The sequence below is a fragment of the Taeniopygia guttata genome, chromosome 24, assembly GCF_048771995.1.
Source record: "Taeniopygia guttata chromosome 24, bTaeGut7.mat, whole genome shotgun sequence".
Classification (NCBI taxonomy): domain Eukaryota; kingdom Metazoa; phylum Chordata; class Aves; order Passeriformes; family Estrildidae; genus Taeniopygia; species Taeniopygia guttata.
Window position 1 is genome coordinate 7436101 of NC_133049.1, and position 18143 is coordinate 7454243.

At 44.4% G+C, this 18143-nt stretch overlaps 1 protein-coding gene across 4 annotated transcripts in view; it reads left to right on the forward strand.

Moving 5' to 3' along the window:
* Positions 1–18143, forward strand: part of KMT2A (lysine methyltransferase 2A) — a 40345-nt gene that overhangs the window by 18015 nt on the left and 4187 nt on the right. For 2 of the 4 annotated variants that reach the window (XM_072918200.1, XM_030290728.4), the window contains 25 exons: positions 249–395; positions 649–744; positions 1534–1654; positions 2412–2525; positions 2862–3046; positions 3623–3796; positions 4593–4703; positions 4939–5012; positions 5498–5691; positions 6007–6113; positions 6242–6379; positions 6884–7042; positions 7325–7442; positions 7522–7600; positions 7848–8008; positions 8653–8838; positions 9451–13747; positions 14059–14139; positions 14656–14720; positions 15086–15256; positions 15773–15847; positions 16117–16291; positions 16680–16787; positions 17212–17295; positions 17673–17802. In XM_072918200.1, coding sequence (XP_072774301.1) covers positions 249–395; positions 649–744; positions 1534–1654; positions 2412–2525; positions 2862–3046; positions 3623–3796; positions 4593–4703; positions 4939–5012; positions 5498–5691; positions 6007–6113; positions 6242–6379; positions 6884–7042; positions 7325–7442; positions 7522–7600; positions 7848–8008; positions 8653–8838; positions 9451–13747; positions 14059–14139; positions 14656–14720; positions 15086–15256; positions 15773–15847; positions 16117–16291; positions 16680–16787; positions 17212–17295; positions 17673–17802 — 7350 coding nt within the window. The remainder of the gene's footprint in view (positions 1–248; positions 396–648; positions 745–1533; positions 1655–2411; positions 2526–2861; positions 3047–3622; positions 3797–4592; positions 4704–4938; positions 5013–5497; positions 5692–6006; positions 6114–6241; positions 6380–6883; positions 7043–7324; positions 7443–7521; positions 7601–7847; positions 8009–8652; positions 8839–9450; positions 13748–14058; positions 14140–14655; positions 14721–15085; positions 15257–15772; positions 15848–16116; positions 16292–16679; positions 16788–17211; positions 17296–17672; positions 17803–18143) is intronic. The other 2 variants (XM_030290729.4, XM_030290730.4) reach the window with 2 other exon arrangements.

An 18143-nucleotide genomic window follows, 5' to 3' on the forward strand; every position in this document is an offset into this window, starting at 1 on the left:
GAGAGATCCTAAGAGCTCTATAGGCCTTTATCAATGCTCAAAGCACTTAGTTAACAGGTACCAGACTCCCAACAGGCTGTGAGTTGTCCAGTCGGTATTTGGGTTACCTGAAATACAGAGTTTCCCTCCTAAAATCTTGTTCTGTCAGTTGTAAAGCAGAATTCAAAATAGTTCGGAGCACAAACGGGCTGGTTTGGGAACTTGGAGCAGTTTCTGCTTTGCTAAAACCTGCCTCTTCCCCCTTGCAGTTTGTATATTGCCAGGTCTGCTGTGAGCCCTTCCACAAGTTCTGCCTGGAGGAGAGCGAGCGGCCCCAGGAAGATCAGCTGGAGAACTGGTGCTGCCGTCGCTGCAAGTTCTGCCACGTCTGTGGGAGACAGCACCAGGCCACCAAGGTACCCCAAAACCACTGGGAGACCCAGCAGCACCCCCACTGCTCCCAGGGCTCCTCTGGATCCAGAGGTCAGCCAGCAAGCATGTGCCAGGAGCAGAGTCTCTGTGTGCTGGGGAGGAGGCCTCTTGAGTTGCTCCATTGCAGCTCCTTTCTCATGACCTGAAAGGGGGATCCAATAAAAAATTTAAAAGTCCAGAATTCTGCATCCCTTTGCAGGGTGTCTGTACCAATGTTTTTTTCCCTTATTCCTATAGCAGTTGCTGGAGTGTAACAAGTGCCGAAACAGCTATCACCCTGAGTGCCTGGGCCCAAACTACCCAACGAAACCCACCAAGAAGAAGAAAGTTTGGGTGAGTGATTTTTATTTATTTTTGGATAATTCATTTGTTAGCTAATGGTAATGCCATGGAGTAGAGCTCTGCAGGTGATTTGTTCTGATGCGCTTCCTCATCTCTTCAAGGCAAGGTGCCTATTGCGTCAGAAGGTACGTTTGGAAATAGGTAGTGAGGTGGCTGGTAGATAAGATGCTCTGAGAAAGCAGAATTGTTAGAGAGATTACCCCTTTTTTCAGTTGTAGTAAGTCATAAGATCACAGTAAGTTTTTTGGACATAGTCCAATAACATGGAAGAAGGTCTTTAAAATGGAAGTATTTACTTTGTTAACAAACCCATTGATACCAGTATTGAGAGACAATTTGGATTAATTTGCGAATTTGTGTCTTTCAAGCTTTTGTTCTAAACAAGTGCCTGTAGTGTATTTCCTACTAAGACTTTGTGTATATGTTTCCTTCTACAATGTACAGAGTCTAAAAACTGTTAAAGTAGGACTGTATATTTTAGATCAGAAGAAATGTCTGTTTTAGGTGAGGGAAAGGTGATATTTTCTTCAGTGCAAATATGAAAGACAAAAAAAACTATACTGTGATTTGGTTTAGTGTTTTTTTTGTTGTATTCGCACCATCTTACTATGGAGGAAGTGAGCTCGGTTCTTTTCAGTGAAAGTTCAGCGTTTAAAACTCCTTGTTCTGTTGGGTAACATCTCTGCACTTACGAAATAATAAAAATTATGAAATGTGTTGAAAGCACAAAAACTACTGGATAAAAGCAAGTAATTCTTGCCAAATGAATTCTTTTTCCAGATATGTACCAAATGTGTTCGCTGCAAGAGCTGTGGATCAACAACACCGGGCAAAGGATGGGATGCACAGTGGTCTCATGACTTCTCCCTGTGTCATGATTGTGCCAAACTCTTTGCTAAAGGTACATATAGTTGTGATTTTTTACAGCAGGAGCTTCCTCAGCTGCTTGGGTTTGAACCAGCCAGTGTGAGTGGGCAGAGGGCGAGCATGGCACCTGAGCTGCCACGGTCTTGGCAGCAATGCGGGCTGGTTGTGGTCGAGCCTGAAAGTGCACATAACAGTTCAGAGCCAGGATCTTACACTGTGCAGTGGCTCACCAAAGTCACCACTGCTTTATTGTCAGAGTTCGGAGCTTTCAGCATGTAAACACTGCCATATAAAGTAAGTATTACACATCTGTTGGCCCAGGGTTTCAAATAGCAGTTGAGGAAAAGACATTTTAAAAGACTTCTGATGTAAAAGCAATTTAAAAGCAAAATTTCTATGGTAAAGTGGTTGTTCCTTGTGTCAGTTGCTGTACATGATGCCTTTGAACCTCAGAGGGCATTCTGAGGAAGAACCTTAGGATAGAAAGTCTTGAATGTTCCACCTAATTTCTTGCCTGTTAGTCATCTTTGTCCTTTCATTTTGCTCTTGCATATAGTATTTTGTTAGTCTCGCCATGCCCAAGCAATGACTGTCCAGCCGTGGAATTCTAAAGTAGTTGGTGGTCTTCCAAAGTTATTTCTTGTAGCCTTGTAACAGTAGAGGGAACTGTGCTGGCAGTTTACTGGGAGGGGTGTTTGCAGCTGCTTTCTTAGCACCTCAGTAAGTAACCACACAGCCTTTAAGGGGTGTTTGGCATCCAGACTTCTGATATGATCCCATTTTGTTTGCAGGAAATTTTTGTCCTCTCTGTGACAAATGCTATGATGATGACGACTACGAGAGCAAGATGATGCAGTGTGGGAAATGCGACCGCTGGGTCCACTCCAAATGTGAAAACCTTTCTGGTAAGGAAATCCTTGTCCCCTCAGTACTGAAGAACATGAGGCAGTGATTAGACTAAAGCAATCAAGTATTGGACCTTTCTACTAGAATGTTACTTTAACACACTCACCTGTTGTGACCTACCTGAAAAATGCCTGTGGAGTAACAACAGATAAACCAGTGCTAGTACCAGTTACATCCTGAAAGCACAGGATCCTCAAAGGCAGTGTCCCTCAATTAGCTGTACAAGGGGCTTTTGTTATATGAAAAGTCTCAGGCAGTAGGTGCAGGGCAGGGATTTTTCCTGTATCCTTCAGTAAAGCAATTCAGATGGTTATCTTGTCTTCTTTTGTCTCCAGATGAAATGTATGAGATACTCTCCAACTTGCCCGAGAGTGTTGCATACACCTGCATTAACTGTACAGAGCAGCATCCTGCAGAATGGCGCCTGGCACTGGAAAAGGAGCTGCAGATTTCCTTGAAGCAGGTTTTAACAGCCCTGTTGAATTCCAGAACCACCAGCCACTTACTGCGGTATCGACAGGTAAGCTGGAGCCTGTGCCCTGTTGGTGTTACTCTGGCTTAAAGTATACGTGGCATTCAGTTGAGTTCTTGAGGTGTTGCTGTGCCTCATACTCCAGAAGTGTCTGCATCGTACTTGGAGCAGCATGTGCTGTGATTTAGTTATATTTTTGTTCTTTTGTTGATTCCTTTGGAAGCAGAGAAGTGGGTATCTGTGATACAACTTGGAAGCTGAAAGAAAAATAGGGTAAAATTCTTCAAGGAATAGGCGGATTTAGCTCTGTGATGATGAAGATGCTTTTATGACAGAAGAACAGGATCTTTGTCTTGAAATATGCACTCAGAAATAAGATTTCTGAGAAATGAGTTTGATCCTTAGGCCTGATAGTTCTATCCTGCTGTGCACCTTACAGCAGAAAGCTGGTTAAGAGCTTTTCTTTGTTGCCCCTATGTTTTGGACAGAAATTCAGAACTCGGGTCTCCTTTCCTTCACATTAGCGAGCGTCTTTGGACCAATAAATGGGCTTGGGAGAGTATCATCAGGAGCAGCTGCATTTCAATAGTTAACATCCCTCTGTCTCCTTGCTGGTGTTCACAGGCAGCAAAACCACCTGATTTAAATCCTGAGACAGAAGAGAGTATCCCATCCAGAAGCTCTCCTGAGGGTCCCGATCCTCCTGTCCTAACAGAAGTCAGTAAACAGGAGGAGCAGCAGCCTCTGGATCTGGAAGGAGTGAAAAGAAAAATGGATCAAGGAAGTTACACTTCTGTGGTATGTCAAAGTTGTCATGTTCCACTCTGTTACTAGACACTGTGAATTGCTTTATCACATATGGTGTTCATAACTGAGCACCTTAAGCCTTTACTTTAGGAACAAGGAAGCAGGTTATCGTGCTGTTAAAAATAGTTCTGTCTGGCCCTGGTTAATATTGGTCCAGACACAAGTAATTGACGTTTTCGTGGGGCTCTCTGTAGCCAGCAGTGGTGCTTGGTTCGACCCCAGTTTGTTCTTAGTCAGACATTTATGTAGATAAGTGTTCAGGTCATCCTGAACATGAAAATTCTGACTGAAGGCCTGGCCAAATGCAGTTGGTTAGCTGGAAGCTAAGGATTCATGGGTGGAGGGGTGATCTCTTCAGGGGTCATTTACAAAAAATACTAATGTTGACCAGATCAATTCTCTTTGTATAGAGCAGCTTTTTTTCTATGTTTTTCCTAGAGAATTTGTAATCTTGAGAAGCACTGTATATTGCAAAGTGCTTGGCAAATGTTGTGGTGCCAGATTTTGACCAAATCCTCATGAGACAGCTAGTTTAGCAGATTTAAAACCAGTCAGCAGTCAACTGAAGTGAACAGTTGTGGGTGTAGCAGCTGTGCCAGCCAATTTACAAATTTAGAGGTCTTCTTGCTTCTTCACAGCCAAATTCCCTTTCTGCTTTTAAGTTGATGCTCTGGTTCAATTACAGTCATCTTAATGTTCACTTGAACATTGTCTTAAAAAATTAGTGGGTGGTATAGCTGTGCAGAAGACAATCCTGTTAATGTGAAGTTTTGTGGGTTTCTTACAGTTGGATTTTAGTGATGACATTGTGAAGATAATTCAAGCAGCCATTAATGCCGATGGCGGTCAGCCAGAGATTAAGAAAGCCAACAGCATGGTCAAGTCCTTCTTTATTCGGGTGAGCTGGCCTACAGTTACTTTGAAATCTGCTTGGTATCCTCCCCCTGCTTGTTGATGGTGGAGTCTAAAGGCCACTGCATTTAGCCTTGCTTGGATGTTTCCAGGAATAAAAGAATACATTGTCAGAGTTGTTAACGTTAATGAAATGTTACTAGTTCTGCATCTTGGCTGAACATCTTTGAATTTTTTGGTATGTTGTCTAACTTTTCTAATGGGATGTCGTTTTCCTCTAGCAAATGGAACGTGTTTTTCCATGGTTCAGCGTAAAAAAGTCCAGATTTTGGGAGCCAAATAAAGTAACAAGCAAGTAAGTAATTGTTCTCTGTCCAACTGCGACACCCTGCCGTTTGCCAGCTGGCCAAGCAAAACGTATTGAAAGAGCCTGTGTGCAGGGTTGGGATTTCTGGTTTTCCTTTTTTCTTTTCCTTTTTTTTTTTTTTTTCCTAAGAAGTTACACAGTAATCCCGTTCTCATGTTTTGTACACACTTCTTTGTTTTAAGCAGAGTAACCAAACTTCTTAATTAGAACTAGGTGTACTGTGTGTTGGCTTGTCAATCCTGACCTTCCTTCCCTCTCCTTCTCACACTCCCATTTGGGGTAGCCCTCCTGCATCTGTTTCCCTTCAGAGAAGCAGACGGCCACATGACAAACCTTAAAATGTGACCGGTGGGGAGCATGTGTGGGCTGTAGGTAGTTAATGGAGTTGTTGCAGGGGGGTGGATGTCAGATAGGCAAGGCATAAGAGCCTCTGGTGCATTCAGGTGTGACACTGACTCCTTGCTGCATCTCAGCAGTGGTATGTTGCCGAATGCGGTGCTGCCCCCGTCGCTCGACCATAATTATGCTCAGTGGCAGGAGCGTGAAGAGAACAACCGCACTGAACAGCCCCCTCTGATGAAGAAAATCATTCCAGCTCCAAAACTCAGAGGGCCTGGAGAGCCAGATTCACCAACTCCTCTACATCCTCCTACACCTCCCATCTCTGGTAAGAGAACTGATGTCAGGACTGCCAATCCCAAACCCAGAAATTAAGCTGTCTTGTAGACTTCTGTGACCTGAAATCGTTTGGAGGCAGTAAGTTATGAGATGTTTCTGAGCCGAGCTTAGACCCAAGAATGCTTTTGCACCCACCTCTTTTCCCCCTAGAATGAAGGTAGTGCAGAGGCTGACATGTGCTTTGCTTTCCAAGCTGGCTATTGAAAACTCTTCTACCGTGTTCACTTACTGACAATTTGTCCAGATGAATTTTTGCCACCCTGAATTTCAAGAATAAATATTTTTCTCTCTTATAATTCTTAAGGCTCTGACAGAAGCAGAGAGGATAGTCCTGAACTGAACCCACCTCCAGATGTGGAAGACAACAGACAGTGTGCGTTGTGCCTGAAATATGGCGATGACAGTGCTAACGTGAGTATTTGCCCTATTCCCCTTACTGTAGGAGCTGTGGATTTGGTACTGTGGATATGCTGGATGGGTTTTGTGCATTGTTCTGTCCTCTGGAACATCTGAAGAGAACATTTCCTTCTGTTCTTTAGGATGCTGGACGTCTTCTCTATATTGGCCAAAATGAATGGACACATGTGAACTGTGCTTTGTGGTCAGCCGAAGTGTTTGAAGATGATGATGGTTCTCTGAAAAACGTGCACATGGCTGTTATCCGGGGAAAGCAGCTGGTGGGTGCAAGCAAAGAACACTTTGTTAAACTTAATGCTGATTTAGAATCACGAGATGGGAGCCCAGCTAAAAGATGGCTTGTGTGCATTTGTTCTTCTCTGTCCTTTCCTTGCAATATTTTTTGACACTATATATAATAAACTGACTGAAGATATTTGGAAAGTTATTTTATCCTTGCTCAGTTAATTGTGGAGACCAAGTGAAGCTTGGAAATGTGAGGATTGGATATGAAGCACAAGCAGGAAGGTCTAGGAAAGGCCTGGAAAAACCAGTCCACAAATGAAAAAGTTGTTCCATGTCAGGAATTCTTCTTCCTCTCACCTCCTCCTCCATGTCTCTTGCTTGTGTGTGTGAGTCATTGTAGAGAAATGGAGCAGCCATGAAGTGGGAGATCAAACATTACTCTAAACTATCTGTGCCAAAAAAACCCAGCTGACAACAGGAATGGTGGTCTGGTTTTAGAAGAGATTAAATTCTTATTTTTTTCTTTTTTGCTGTTGCAGAGATGTGAGTTCTGCCAGAAGTCAGGCGCCACAGTAGGCTGCTGCCTCACTTCCTGTACCAGTAACTATCATTTCATGTGCTCACGAGTCAAGAACTGTGTCTTTCTGGATGATAAGAAAGTTTATTGCCAGAGACATCGTGACTTGATCAAAGGAGAGGTAAGATTCTTCTTTTTCACTCTCTGCCTCATTCTCTGAAGGTGGGGTTAGCCTGTAACTATGTGCACTTTTTAGAAGTTTATGTTGAATGTGTTTCTTGCTAACAAGGACTGGACCACATTGCTCTTAAAAAGAAGCCAGTAATACGAGTGGCCTGGGGAAGTTTGGCAAGTGGTGCTGTGTGGTAGTTCAAAAACCAGAGGACCAAAATAGGACAAACTGCGTAGCGTACATGTGGTGGTTCCTTTAATTAACAAGTAGTTTCGTTGTTTCTTGTTCCAGGTGGTTCCTGAGAATGGGTTTGAAGTTCTTAGGAGAGTTTTTGTGGACTTTGAAGGGATCAGTTTGAGAAGAAAATTTCTTAGTGGCTTGGAACCAGAGAACATCCACATGATGATAGGTATGATCTAGTCTCTGGATACTTGATCCATCGTTGTGGCTGGAATCTGGTTCACAGAACTGTTCCTCTCTCTGCTCAGGTTCAATGACAATAGACTGCTTAGGAATTCTGAATGACCTCTCAGACTGTGAAGATAAGTTGTTTCCCATCGGCTATCAGTGAGTATAAGCTGTTTCAAGACTTGATGTCTTTCAGTATATTTCATGTCAAACAAACACTGAAGTAACATATGGGAAAATTGACTGTAGTTTTTCCTACACTGTTGAGGAATCTCTGATTAAGGGTGTGTAGTGTGTTCTGCCAGCAGGGCTTTGGCCAATGTAGGTTTGAGAAAGGGAAAATTTAAAACAGAAATGAGGTTTACTCAACTGTTAAGTAAATTGGTTTGTTTGAATTATCTTCCAGGTGCTCCAGGGTGTACTGGAGCACAACAGATGCCCGGAAGCGCTGTGTGTATACCTGCAAGATCATGGAGTGCCGACCTCCAGTTGTAGAACCTGACATCAACAGCACTGTAGAGCATGATGATAATAGAACAATTGCCCATAGCCCAGTTCCCCTTACAGGTAATCTTTTAAGGACTTCATAGAGGTCTGTTCTCTGTATGGTTTTGCCATAGTGCATCTATTAAACCAAATCTCTTAAATTCGGACCAGAATCCAATTCAGGCTTCCATATTACAACATCTCAAGACTTTAAGCTCCTGGTTGTACTGCTTTGAAAACTTGAGCCAAACAAACACTGCTGCAGGGATGGTTTCTAGTCTACAACTCAGTGAATTTTCTAGTGATCTAAAATTCCACACTTTGGGGTGTTGGTATTGGTCTGTGATATGGGGTTTGTTCAGTACAATGTTGAATAGTTACATTGTGGTTCTGTATTTCCAAATTACTTTCTTGTACCCAAGGGTAAAGCTGTGAAAGATTTTTTAAATGTTTGTAGTTAATGTCATTGTTAACATAGGATCTTAAACTCTATAAATATATAATGGAATTCCATGTGTAAGATGAGTAATTGCTACAAGTATTTGGAAATGTTCTTAAGAGAAGAAACCAGACAGTATCTGATGTCAGATCTTTGACTTTGTGTTTATTTAACAAGTACCCTGATTCTCCAAGTGGAACGTGATAGTAATATGTACTTTATCAGATCGTAGCTTTTAGGGCTCAGTAATGGCTTATACTGTTGTTTCTCTTTTATACAACAACAGAAATTCTACCAAAAGACATCCGAAATACACCTGAAATTGTAAACCCACCATCACCAGATCGTCCCTTGCATTCTCAGACCTCCAGTTCCTGTTGCTATCCAGTGGTCTCAAAGGGTCCCAGGATCAGGGTGCCAAGTTACCCATCTGCACAGAGGTCTCCTGGCTCGCGGCCGTTACCCTCTGCAGGTATTTCTGGTGCTGCTGATTTTCATTGGGGTTTATTGTAGTAATATTTTTGGTTTAGTTCCTGTCTTTCCTGGCTTCTTTCAGAATGAGGTGTTTAGTTTACTGTTATAGAGAAAGCAGTGATGGCAATAGGTTGAGGAGAGAAAGTTCTAACAATACACAGTAGAGATGGCCTGCAGAGAAATGTACAGCTAAGACAAATATTCCCTTGGGATGAAGAAGAGGCAGGATTTGCACCATATAGTAGTAGTGAGCCAAAAACACTGTGATATCAGTCAGGTACTTAATATCTCAGTATTTCTCCAGAGAGAATCAGAAATCTAGTATTGTAATTCAGCAGCTGGTTTTGACTATTTTTTTCTTTCAAACTGATGTTGAAAATTCAGATCTAAAGTTGAGATACCAAATCCTAAGATACCTTCAACAAGGATTCAGCAAGTTTGTATCAGGTTTTTAACATTTATCTAAAGTATAAACACCGTGTGTTGGTGTTGTTTGGCTGAAAAGTTTTGCAGGGTTTTAATTTCTTGTGTTTTCTATGAAGGAATTGGATGTGCATTCCCTGTGAAGGTTTAAGATCACCTGACAGTCTTTCTTGCCTTTGTTTCTCAGGAAGTCCTACCCCAGTGACGCATGAAATAGTGACAGTAGGAGATCCTTTGCTATCCTCGGGACTTAAGAGCATTGGCTCTCGGAGACACAGCACCTCTTCTTTGTCACAGCAGCAATCAAAACTCCGGATGATTTCCCCTACACGAGCTGGGAGCAGTTACTCCAGGCACAGTGTGTCTTCAGTTTCCAGCACGGGGCCCTCTTCAGAGTATGAACCTACTGTCAAAAGTACTGACCGCTTTGTGGGGTCAGTAAGCGCAGGTCCTCCAAGTGCTCCAGTTCAAAGTTGCTCTACCAGTTCAGGATCCCAGAAAACAGTGGCTACAGCTGGAAATAAAACTTACCATCTGGATGCATCTCAGTCTACAGAAGGGAAACATTCCAGCAGTTCAGATTTAATAGCCAAAGGTGCACCTTCTAAGGGAGAGAAAATGAAAACCTCAAAGGACCCAGATTATTTGTCTCATACTTTTGTTTCTGGAGCAAGTTCCAAAGTGTCCACTCAGCCAACCAGTTCATCAGGCACAGAAATTAATAAAATAGGAGCCTTTCAGGAGTGCTCAGGATCATTTTCTTCCAAAGAAGCAATACCCTTTCCACCTTTGCATCAGAGAGGCCCAAGGAAAGACAGAGATCAGCACATGGAACCTTTACAGCCAGAGAAAACAACTGTGGTTGATGAGATGGATGCAAAAGCCTTGAAGGCTGCTGGAGTGAACAATAGATCTCCTGCAGCAAGTGAGCAGGTAGTTACTGCCCCCAGGGATAAACGTCATAAAGGCAAAAAGTTAATGAAAGACAGTTTTAAAGAGAAGCATTCCCTGAAATCTCTTACAGAGACAAGTCAAGCAGTAGGCAGTGATAACCTGAAACCAGACTTTGGTGATCAGGGTTTGGCAACTGAACAAATTAGTCAGAGGTTATGTAATAACATTCCTGCTGAAAAAGCTAGTGAGAAGTCTCCATCTTCACAAGGACTATCTAAAGGGTCTGCAGTGCAGGTTGAAGCAGCCCCTAAGGAATCACAGGCACCCAGGAAACGCACCGTTAAAGTTACTCTGACTCCTCTCAAAATGGAAAGCGAAAATGAGTCTAAAAATGCGCAGCAGGAAAGTGATGCTGAAACTCAGTCTGCAGGGGCAGACCTGGCTGCTTTGGCAGAGCCTTCCTCAGCTTCAGAAAGCCCGGAAGAGAACCCTGTAATTCAAGGAAGTCCAAATGAACCACCAACACAGGAATCTCAGAATAACACATACGAAAATTTGGCCATTCAAGATAACAGCTTGATGCTCCAGGATGGTGCTAAAGCTCAAGAAGAAGGCTCATACAAGCGGAGGTATCCAAGGAGAAGTGCTCGGGCCAGATCCAATATGTTCTTTGGATTGACTCCTCTGTATGGTGTGAGGTCCTATGGAGAAGAAGACATTCCCTTCTACAGTAACTCAACTGGCAAGAAGCGAGGGAAACGATCCGCAGAAGGACAAGTGGATGGAGCAGATGACTTGAGCACATCAGATGAGGATGACTTATACTACTACAATTTCACAAGGACAGTGGTTTCCTCAAACACAGAGGAGAGGCTCACGTCCCATAGCTTATTCAGAGAAGAGGAGCAGTGTGATCTTCCGAAAATCTCACAGCTAGATGGTGTGGATGATGGAACTGAAAGTGATACAAGTGTCACAGCAACTACCAGAAAAGTCAGCCAGGTAACTAAAAGGAGTGGCAAAGAGAATGGGACAGAGAACTTAAAGCTGGATAGAACTGAAGAAGGTGGTGAGAAAGTGCAAGTCACCAAGAGCTCCACCGTCCACAAGACCGACCCCAAGATTGATAACTGCCACCCTGTGAGCAGGGTTAAAGCTCAGGGTCAGGACTCTCTGGAAGTGCAGCTGAGCTCGTTGGAAACAGGCCGCAGGGCTCATGCAAGCACACCTGCTGACAAGAACTTACTGGACACTTTCAACACAGAACTTCTGAAATCTGACTCTGACAATAACAACAGTGATGACTGTGGGAACATACTCCCTTCCGACATCATGGACTTTGTGTTGAAGAACACACCATCTATGCAGGCTTTGGGAGAAAGTCCAGAGTCCTCGTCATCTGAACTCCTGACGCTTGGAGAAGGTTTAGGTCTTGACAGCAACCGAGGCAAGGATATGGGTTTGTTTGAGGTGTTCTCCCAGCAGCTGCCCACCGCCGAACCAGTGGACAGCAGTGTCTCTTCCTCCATATCTGCAGAGGAGCAATTTGAATTGCCACTGGAGCTTCCTTCTGATCTCTCTGTTCTGACCACTCGCAGCCCTACGGTGCCCAGCCAAAATCACAACAGGCTTGCTGTCATTTCGGAGTCTTCACTTTCCTCCTCAGGAGAGAGGTCGATGCTTGCCTTGCCTTCCACAGAGTCTGGGGAGAAGAGAGTGACAGTCACAGAAAAATCTGCCTCAGGAGAAGGTGACGCAGCTCTCCTGAGTCCAGGGGTGGACCCAAGCCCCGAAGGACACATGACTCCTGATCACTTCATCCAGGGTCACATAGATGCAGAGCATATAGCCAGCCCAGCCTGCGGCCCTGTTGAGCAAGGGCATGGCAGCAACCAAGATTTAACAAGAAACAGTGGGACTCCAGGTATCCAGGTGCCAGTATCACCCACGGTTCCCCTCCAGAGCCAGAAGTATGTGCCAAACTCCACTGACAGTCCTGGCCCCTCGCAAATCTCCAACGCTGCAGTGCAGACAACACCACCCCACCTCAAGCCAGCCGCAGAAAAACTTCTGGTGGTTAATCAAAACATGCAGCCCCTGTACGTCCTCCAAACTCTTCCCAACGGTGTCACCCAGAAGATACAGTTAACACCTTCTGTTAGTTCTGCACAGAGTGTGATGGAAACCAACACTTCCGTGCTGGGGCCCATGGGGAGTGGGCTCACGCTGACCACAGGACTGAATCCAAGCTTGCCTCCGTCTCAGTCATTATTCCCTCCCACAAGCAAGGGTCTACTGCCCATGTCCCATCACCAGCATATACATCCCTTCTCCACACCTGCTCAGACAGGCTTCCCACCAAACATCAGCAGTCCTTCACCGGGTCTTCTAATCGGGGTGCAGCCACCCCCTGATCCCCAGCTCTTAGTGTCTGAAGCTAGTCAGAGGACAGACCTTGGTACTGCTGCTTCTACGCCAGCTGCTGCCCTGGGCAAGAAACGGCCCATATCTCGTCTGCAGTCACGGAAGAACAAGAAGTTGGCTCCTTCTGGAACCCCTTCTGCTATAGCTCCTTCTGATATGGTCTCCAACATGACCTTAATTAATTTTGCTCCTTCCCAGATTTCTAACCACCCACTGGACTTGGGAACCATTGCAAATTCAACATCCCATAGAACTGTTCCCAATATTATCAAAAGGTCAAAGTCTGGGGTCATGTATTTTGAGCAAACATCTTTGCTCCCACAAGGTGGGACCTCTACTGCAGTCAGCACATCTCCCAGCATTATTGGTGCAGATGCCAGTCACCTCCCAGCAGGGCCTGTATCAGGCCTAACGTCGAGTTCCTCAGTGCTGAACGTTGTATCCATGCAGGCCACAGCAGCCCCTAGTACTGGTGGGTCAGTTCCTGGTCATGTTTTGGGACAAAGTTCAGTAACATTAACGAGCCCTGGATTATTGGGGGACCTTGGTTCAATAAGCAACCTCCTAATCAAAGCAAGTCAGCAAAGCCTTGGTCTTCAGGAGCAGCATATGACTTTACCACCAAGTTCTGGGATGTTTTCACAACTGGGAGCATCTCAAACTCCATCTACAGCAGCCATGACAGCTGCATCAAGCATATGTGTTCTACCCTCAGCACAGACAATGGGCATGACAGTCGCGCCGTCATCTGCTGACCCAGAAGGCTCGTACCAGCTTCAGCACATGACACAGCTTTTAGCCAACAAAACCGGGGTTGCATCCTCCCAGCTGGACCTTAGCACAGTTCCGGCAACAACGCAGTTGTCAAGCTTTCCACAGCTGGTCGATGTTCCAAACAATGCCGGACTCGAACAAAGCAAGGCTTCCTCATCAGTGATGCACGCCAGCTCAGCATCTCCAGGAGGCTCCCCATCACCTGGTCAACAGTCTGCAAGTAGCTCTGTGCTGGGTCCCACAAAAATGAAGCCAAAAGTCAAACGCATCCAGCCGTTACTAGACAAAGGGAATGGAAAGAAGCACAAAACTTCTCATGCATGGGCTGGTTCTTCTGAAGCGCACGTTCCCGAAAAAGGGGCTGTTGCTGTACCCCAGGTCTCAGTTACAGGGTAAGAGGAGAGTTTGGTTTTGCTCATCTCTGAGATTTTGTAACAGTATGAGAGAATCTTGCACTAGTTTCTCCAGCAAGTTGTGCAAGTCAAGGCAAATTGTGAAGTGCAACTTTTGATTCTGATGTGGAGCTGGAAGCGTGATCTGGTTCTGTGTATCTTACAAGCTGTTGTTGCTACTTGTGTAATTCTGCAGAACTGATGAATCCGTGTTGGCAACTCCCAATGGATCCATTCCTGCTTTCCAGTCTCATTTATGGCACACATGGGTTGGCAGACACTTTGAATGTTCCCAAATCTTTTTCTTCCAGGACTCCTGCTGTGAAGGCAGATGTGCAGGATGCAGCCAGCGTAGATCAGCCGTTGCAGAAGCCACATGGGCAGTCTGCAGGGTAAGGGTTGAACAGACCTTTCTGTGTGGCTCTGCTCGCTTGAGCTGAAGGATATTTGTTTGGAGAATGCAAGAAGGCTGGCATTCCTAGTTAAAATCCCTGGGGAGCATTTGGTGGGGAATGTACAGTCACAATTTGATGCAATATGGAATCATTTTGCATTAAGCTGCATGTAGTTCTGGGAAGCTGAAGCTCAGTGCCTGCTGAGGAGATGTTCATTCAGCAGTGTCTGATTGCGTGTTGGCCTGCACCTTATTCCTGAGTGGAGCTGACACAGAGAGCAGGTCACAGGCTGTGTGGAATTAGGCTGCTACCCACAGACTGATAGAGGCTGCAAACTGAAATGCTACTGAGCAGAATATTTTTGATTGTTCATTTCCAACTGAATTGATCTCAGAACATTTGATCTGGAAAAAGATTCTTGTATCTGTCTAAGACTACTGCTCAGGGTTGGTGAGGAAATGAGGCAGGTTGTTAGCTATTTTTTTCTTCATGTTCTTCTCCTTCCCTCCCAAGGCAACCGGCTGTGGTCCCAGAACCTCAATCAACACAGAACTCAATAAATGAGCAAGAAAATGCAGGTATGTCGCTTCTTCAAAAACACCTAGTCTCAGAATTCTCCAGGACTGGGAAAGTGATGTTTGCAGATCTGATTTTTGTGTTTGTCATTCTGCCAGGAAAAGGATCAGAGCTATTAGCTTGTGTTACCCTTGCTGTAAGGGGAGGAAAGGTTTGTTTGCTATATGTAGATTTTGGACAAATAGTTTTGTCTGTGTCTTTAGTTTGTGAGTATTTCAGCACTTGAGATTTCATACTCTTACTGCAACACTGTAGAATTTCTTTTCTTGGCTGGATTTGCTGGTGAAAAAGCAAGTCAATAAGTTACTTTCAGTCGTGGAGCACCAGGTGTAAAAGTCATCTTCAAGCTGGCTTCTGTCTTTTCTAGGCTCAAAAGCTCTCGAGGAAGAAGAGAGCACTTTCAGCTCCCCTCTTATGTTTTGGCTTCAGCAAGAACAAAAGAGGAAAGAGTGTCTTGGTGAGAAGAAACCAAAAAAAGGTTTGGTTTTTGAGATCTCTAGTGATGATGGTTTTCAGATCTGCGCAGAAAGCATTGAAGGTGAGAACCGCGCAGTGTTGGTTTTAGCTGTTATTACTAGAAGTAAAATTAATACTTCTGAGGACCTCTTATTTGCTTTATTTATAGATTAAAAAAAAAGAGAAATCTCATGGATTACAGCCCTAGAACAATCCTAGTTCCTGATAATGTCTGGATTCTATTATTATTTTATTTTGCAACATAATATATTCAGTGACCCATTATATACATATATATCACTGATCCATTTTGTTTTATCAATTGACCAATGATGTTGAACCATAGTTTGTCAAGAAACAGGCAGTGTGGATAACACATTGGAGTATTGGGTGTCCAGACTTTTCCTCCAGACCAATTGCTGAACACCCTGCCTTATGCAAATGTGAATTTTCAAGGGGATGAATGCAATTGGATCCAAGGACCTTCATTTATGGCCTGTGGAAAGTTGGAAACATCATATTCTTCAATTAGTTTATTTGAATATGAGTATCTCAGCACCTGGATACCCTGTCACCATTTGTCATGTGTGTGCTGCAGATGCCTGGAAGTCGCTGACTGACAAGGTGCAAGAGGCCCGTTCGAATGCCCGCCTGAAGCAGCTGTCCTTTGCAGGTAACAGCCTGTGCTGAACACAGGAGAGCAAACAGATCTTTCTGTGAGGGTCTTGGACTCTTAATAGTTCAGTTAACCTGCTGCGGGCTTTATGGAGGGTCATTTCTTCCCAATGGGAAGATTAGAAACTCTCACATAGAATGCAGTAGCTAATAATGCTGCTATGACAGCTGTGTGGTGTCCGAGCTCTTTGGGACAAGCTGCTGTATCTTCTTGCTCCACATTTGCATTGATAATTAGTGTTTGTTGTGCTCTATTTCTTGTTCCAGGTGTGAACGGTTTGAGGATGTTGGGCATTATCCATGATACTGTTGTGTTCCTGATAGAGCAACTGTACGGAGCAAAGCACTGCCACAACTACAAGTTCAGATTTCACAAGCCAGAGGAGGCCAATGAACCTCCTTTGAACCCACACGGTTCTGCTCGGGCCGAAGTCCATCTGAGGCAAGTGTGAGCCTTGTCTGTGTTGGGGTAACGGCCCTTTGGCTCTATAACTAATGCTGTGACAGGGCAGGAACAACAAATCTCTGCAGCACTAAAGCTCTCAGTTAAATGTTAAAAACTGGCACATGAATATCAGCCATTCAGCATCTTCGAAATCTGAACATTTTCCTGTGCCCCTTTGTGGCCCTTTGCTTGGTTTAACAAAGCTTTCCTTGCTGGGGCTGTTACTGGAAGTTGTCAGAACCTGCTGTGTCTGCCCTGATGCACAGGGCTTTAAGGGAGGGCAGAGTAGGGAGGTGTGAGACAGTAAACATGTCAGACTGTTGTGGCAACCACGTTTATTTTCAGTCAGTAAAACAAATTCCCTTTGGTCTCTTTTAAATTGCAGGAAATCTGCATTTGATATGTTTAATTTCTTGGCGTCTAAACACCGACAGCCGCCAGAATACAATCCAAATGACGAGGAAGAAGAAGAAGTGCAGCTGAAATCAGCCCGGTATGCAGCAGGGCTTAAAGGTTAAAAGGGGAGAATAGTGTTGGGGTGTTAAAATGAGCAGGTCGTGCTTAGTTGAGGGTTGTATGCTTTGTGGGGAATTTAAACATTGAAAGCTGCCAAGCACTGCCTGACATAGTGGTGACTTCTGCAATAACAAGAGAAGTGACAGCTGGAGGTGACTCGTCTGCCTACAAATGCTTCTTTTCCTTGCTGATGAAAACAATCTGATGAGAATTTGAGGTGGGAAGGGAGGAAATTTTCTCTTACATATATATATTAAAACACTGCATTTATTTTGATTGTGTTATTTGTAGGCTGCAGTGTCACAGTGTATAAATTACTCCATCTTGGAAAGTGCCCCCAATAATACATGGCACAGAGTCTCAAATACAGGTCATCACTTAGCAGTGCCTCTTTGTTCTAGGAGGGCAACCAGCATGGATCTGCCAATGCCCATGCGCTTCCGGCACTTGAAGAAGACCTCCAAGGAGGCAGTTGGTGTCTACAGGTACGGTTTTGCTCTGCTACCATTGCCCATAGGACAGAGGAAGGTGGAATCTGGAAACCTTCTGTGAAGCCAGACGCAAAATTGAGGGGAGAAGCAGGCTTGAGATTTTTTTCCCTCTTCCTTCTCTCTGCCTAAGTTACGTATTTGAAAAGTAATCCTCAGCACAGACCACTTGCTCCTTGCTGGCTTTACTTTGGCAATAGCTTAGATGTAGACAGAATGACCTGGTGGTGTTCTTGTTAATGTTCCCTTAGAGAAGGGTTAACAGTGCCACAGTGGTCCTTGTCACAGCCTGTTTTCTGCAACCTTTGCAATCTGGTGTTCTTGAGCTTTGCTTGTCTCATTTGAAATAACTCGCTTTTCTTGTTGCATTTTAGGTCTCCTATCCATGGCCGGGGTCTGTTCTGCAAAAGGAACATCGATGCAGGTGAGATGGTGATCGAATATTCAGGCAATGTCATTCGCTCCATCCTCACTGACAAACGAGAGAAATACTACGACAGTAAGGTGAGTTTTGGGCTTTTGTAGATGTTCTTAAAGTATTTGGGAGAGCTAGAAAATGGCTGTGAAGGTAGGACAGGCCTTCATGAAAATTCTGTTGGGGACATCTCAAATTGTGTTTACTGACTTCTTGGGTTATTTTCATTCTAGCTGAAGCTTTAGAGGCACTTCTCTTTCCCTTCCGTGGTCTGGGCAGGGTCACAGATTAGTCTCAGTGAGCATGGGGATGAAATGATTCAGGCAGGAGTGTGTGAGGCCCAGTGGAGAGAGGCTGCAGCACTCCCTCGGAGCTGGGCTGTCTGCTGGGGCGGCTGTGCTGCCCTGCCTGCACTAACCCTCCTCTGTCC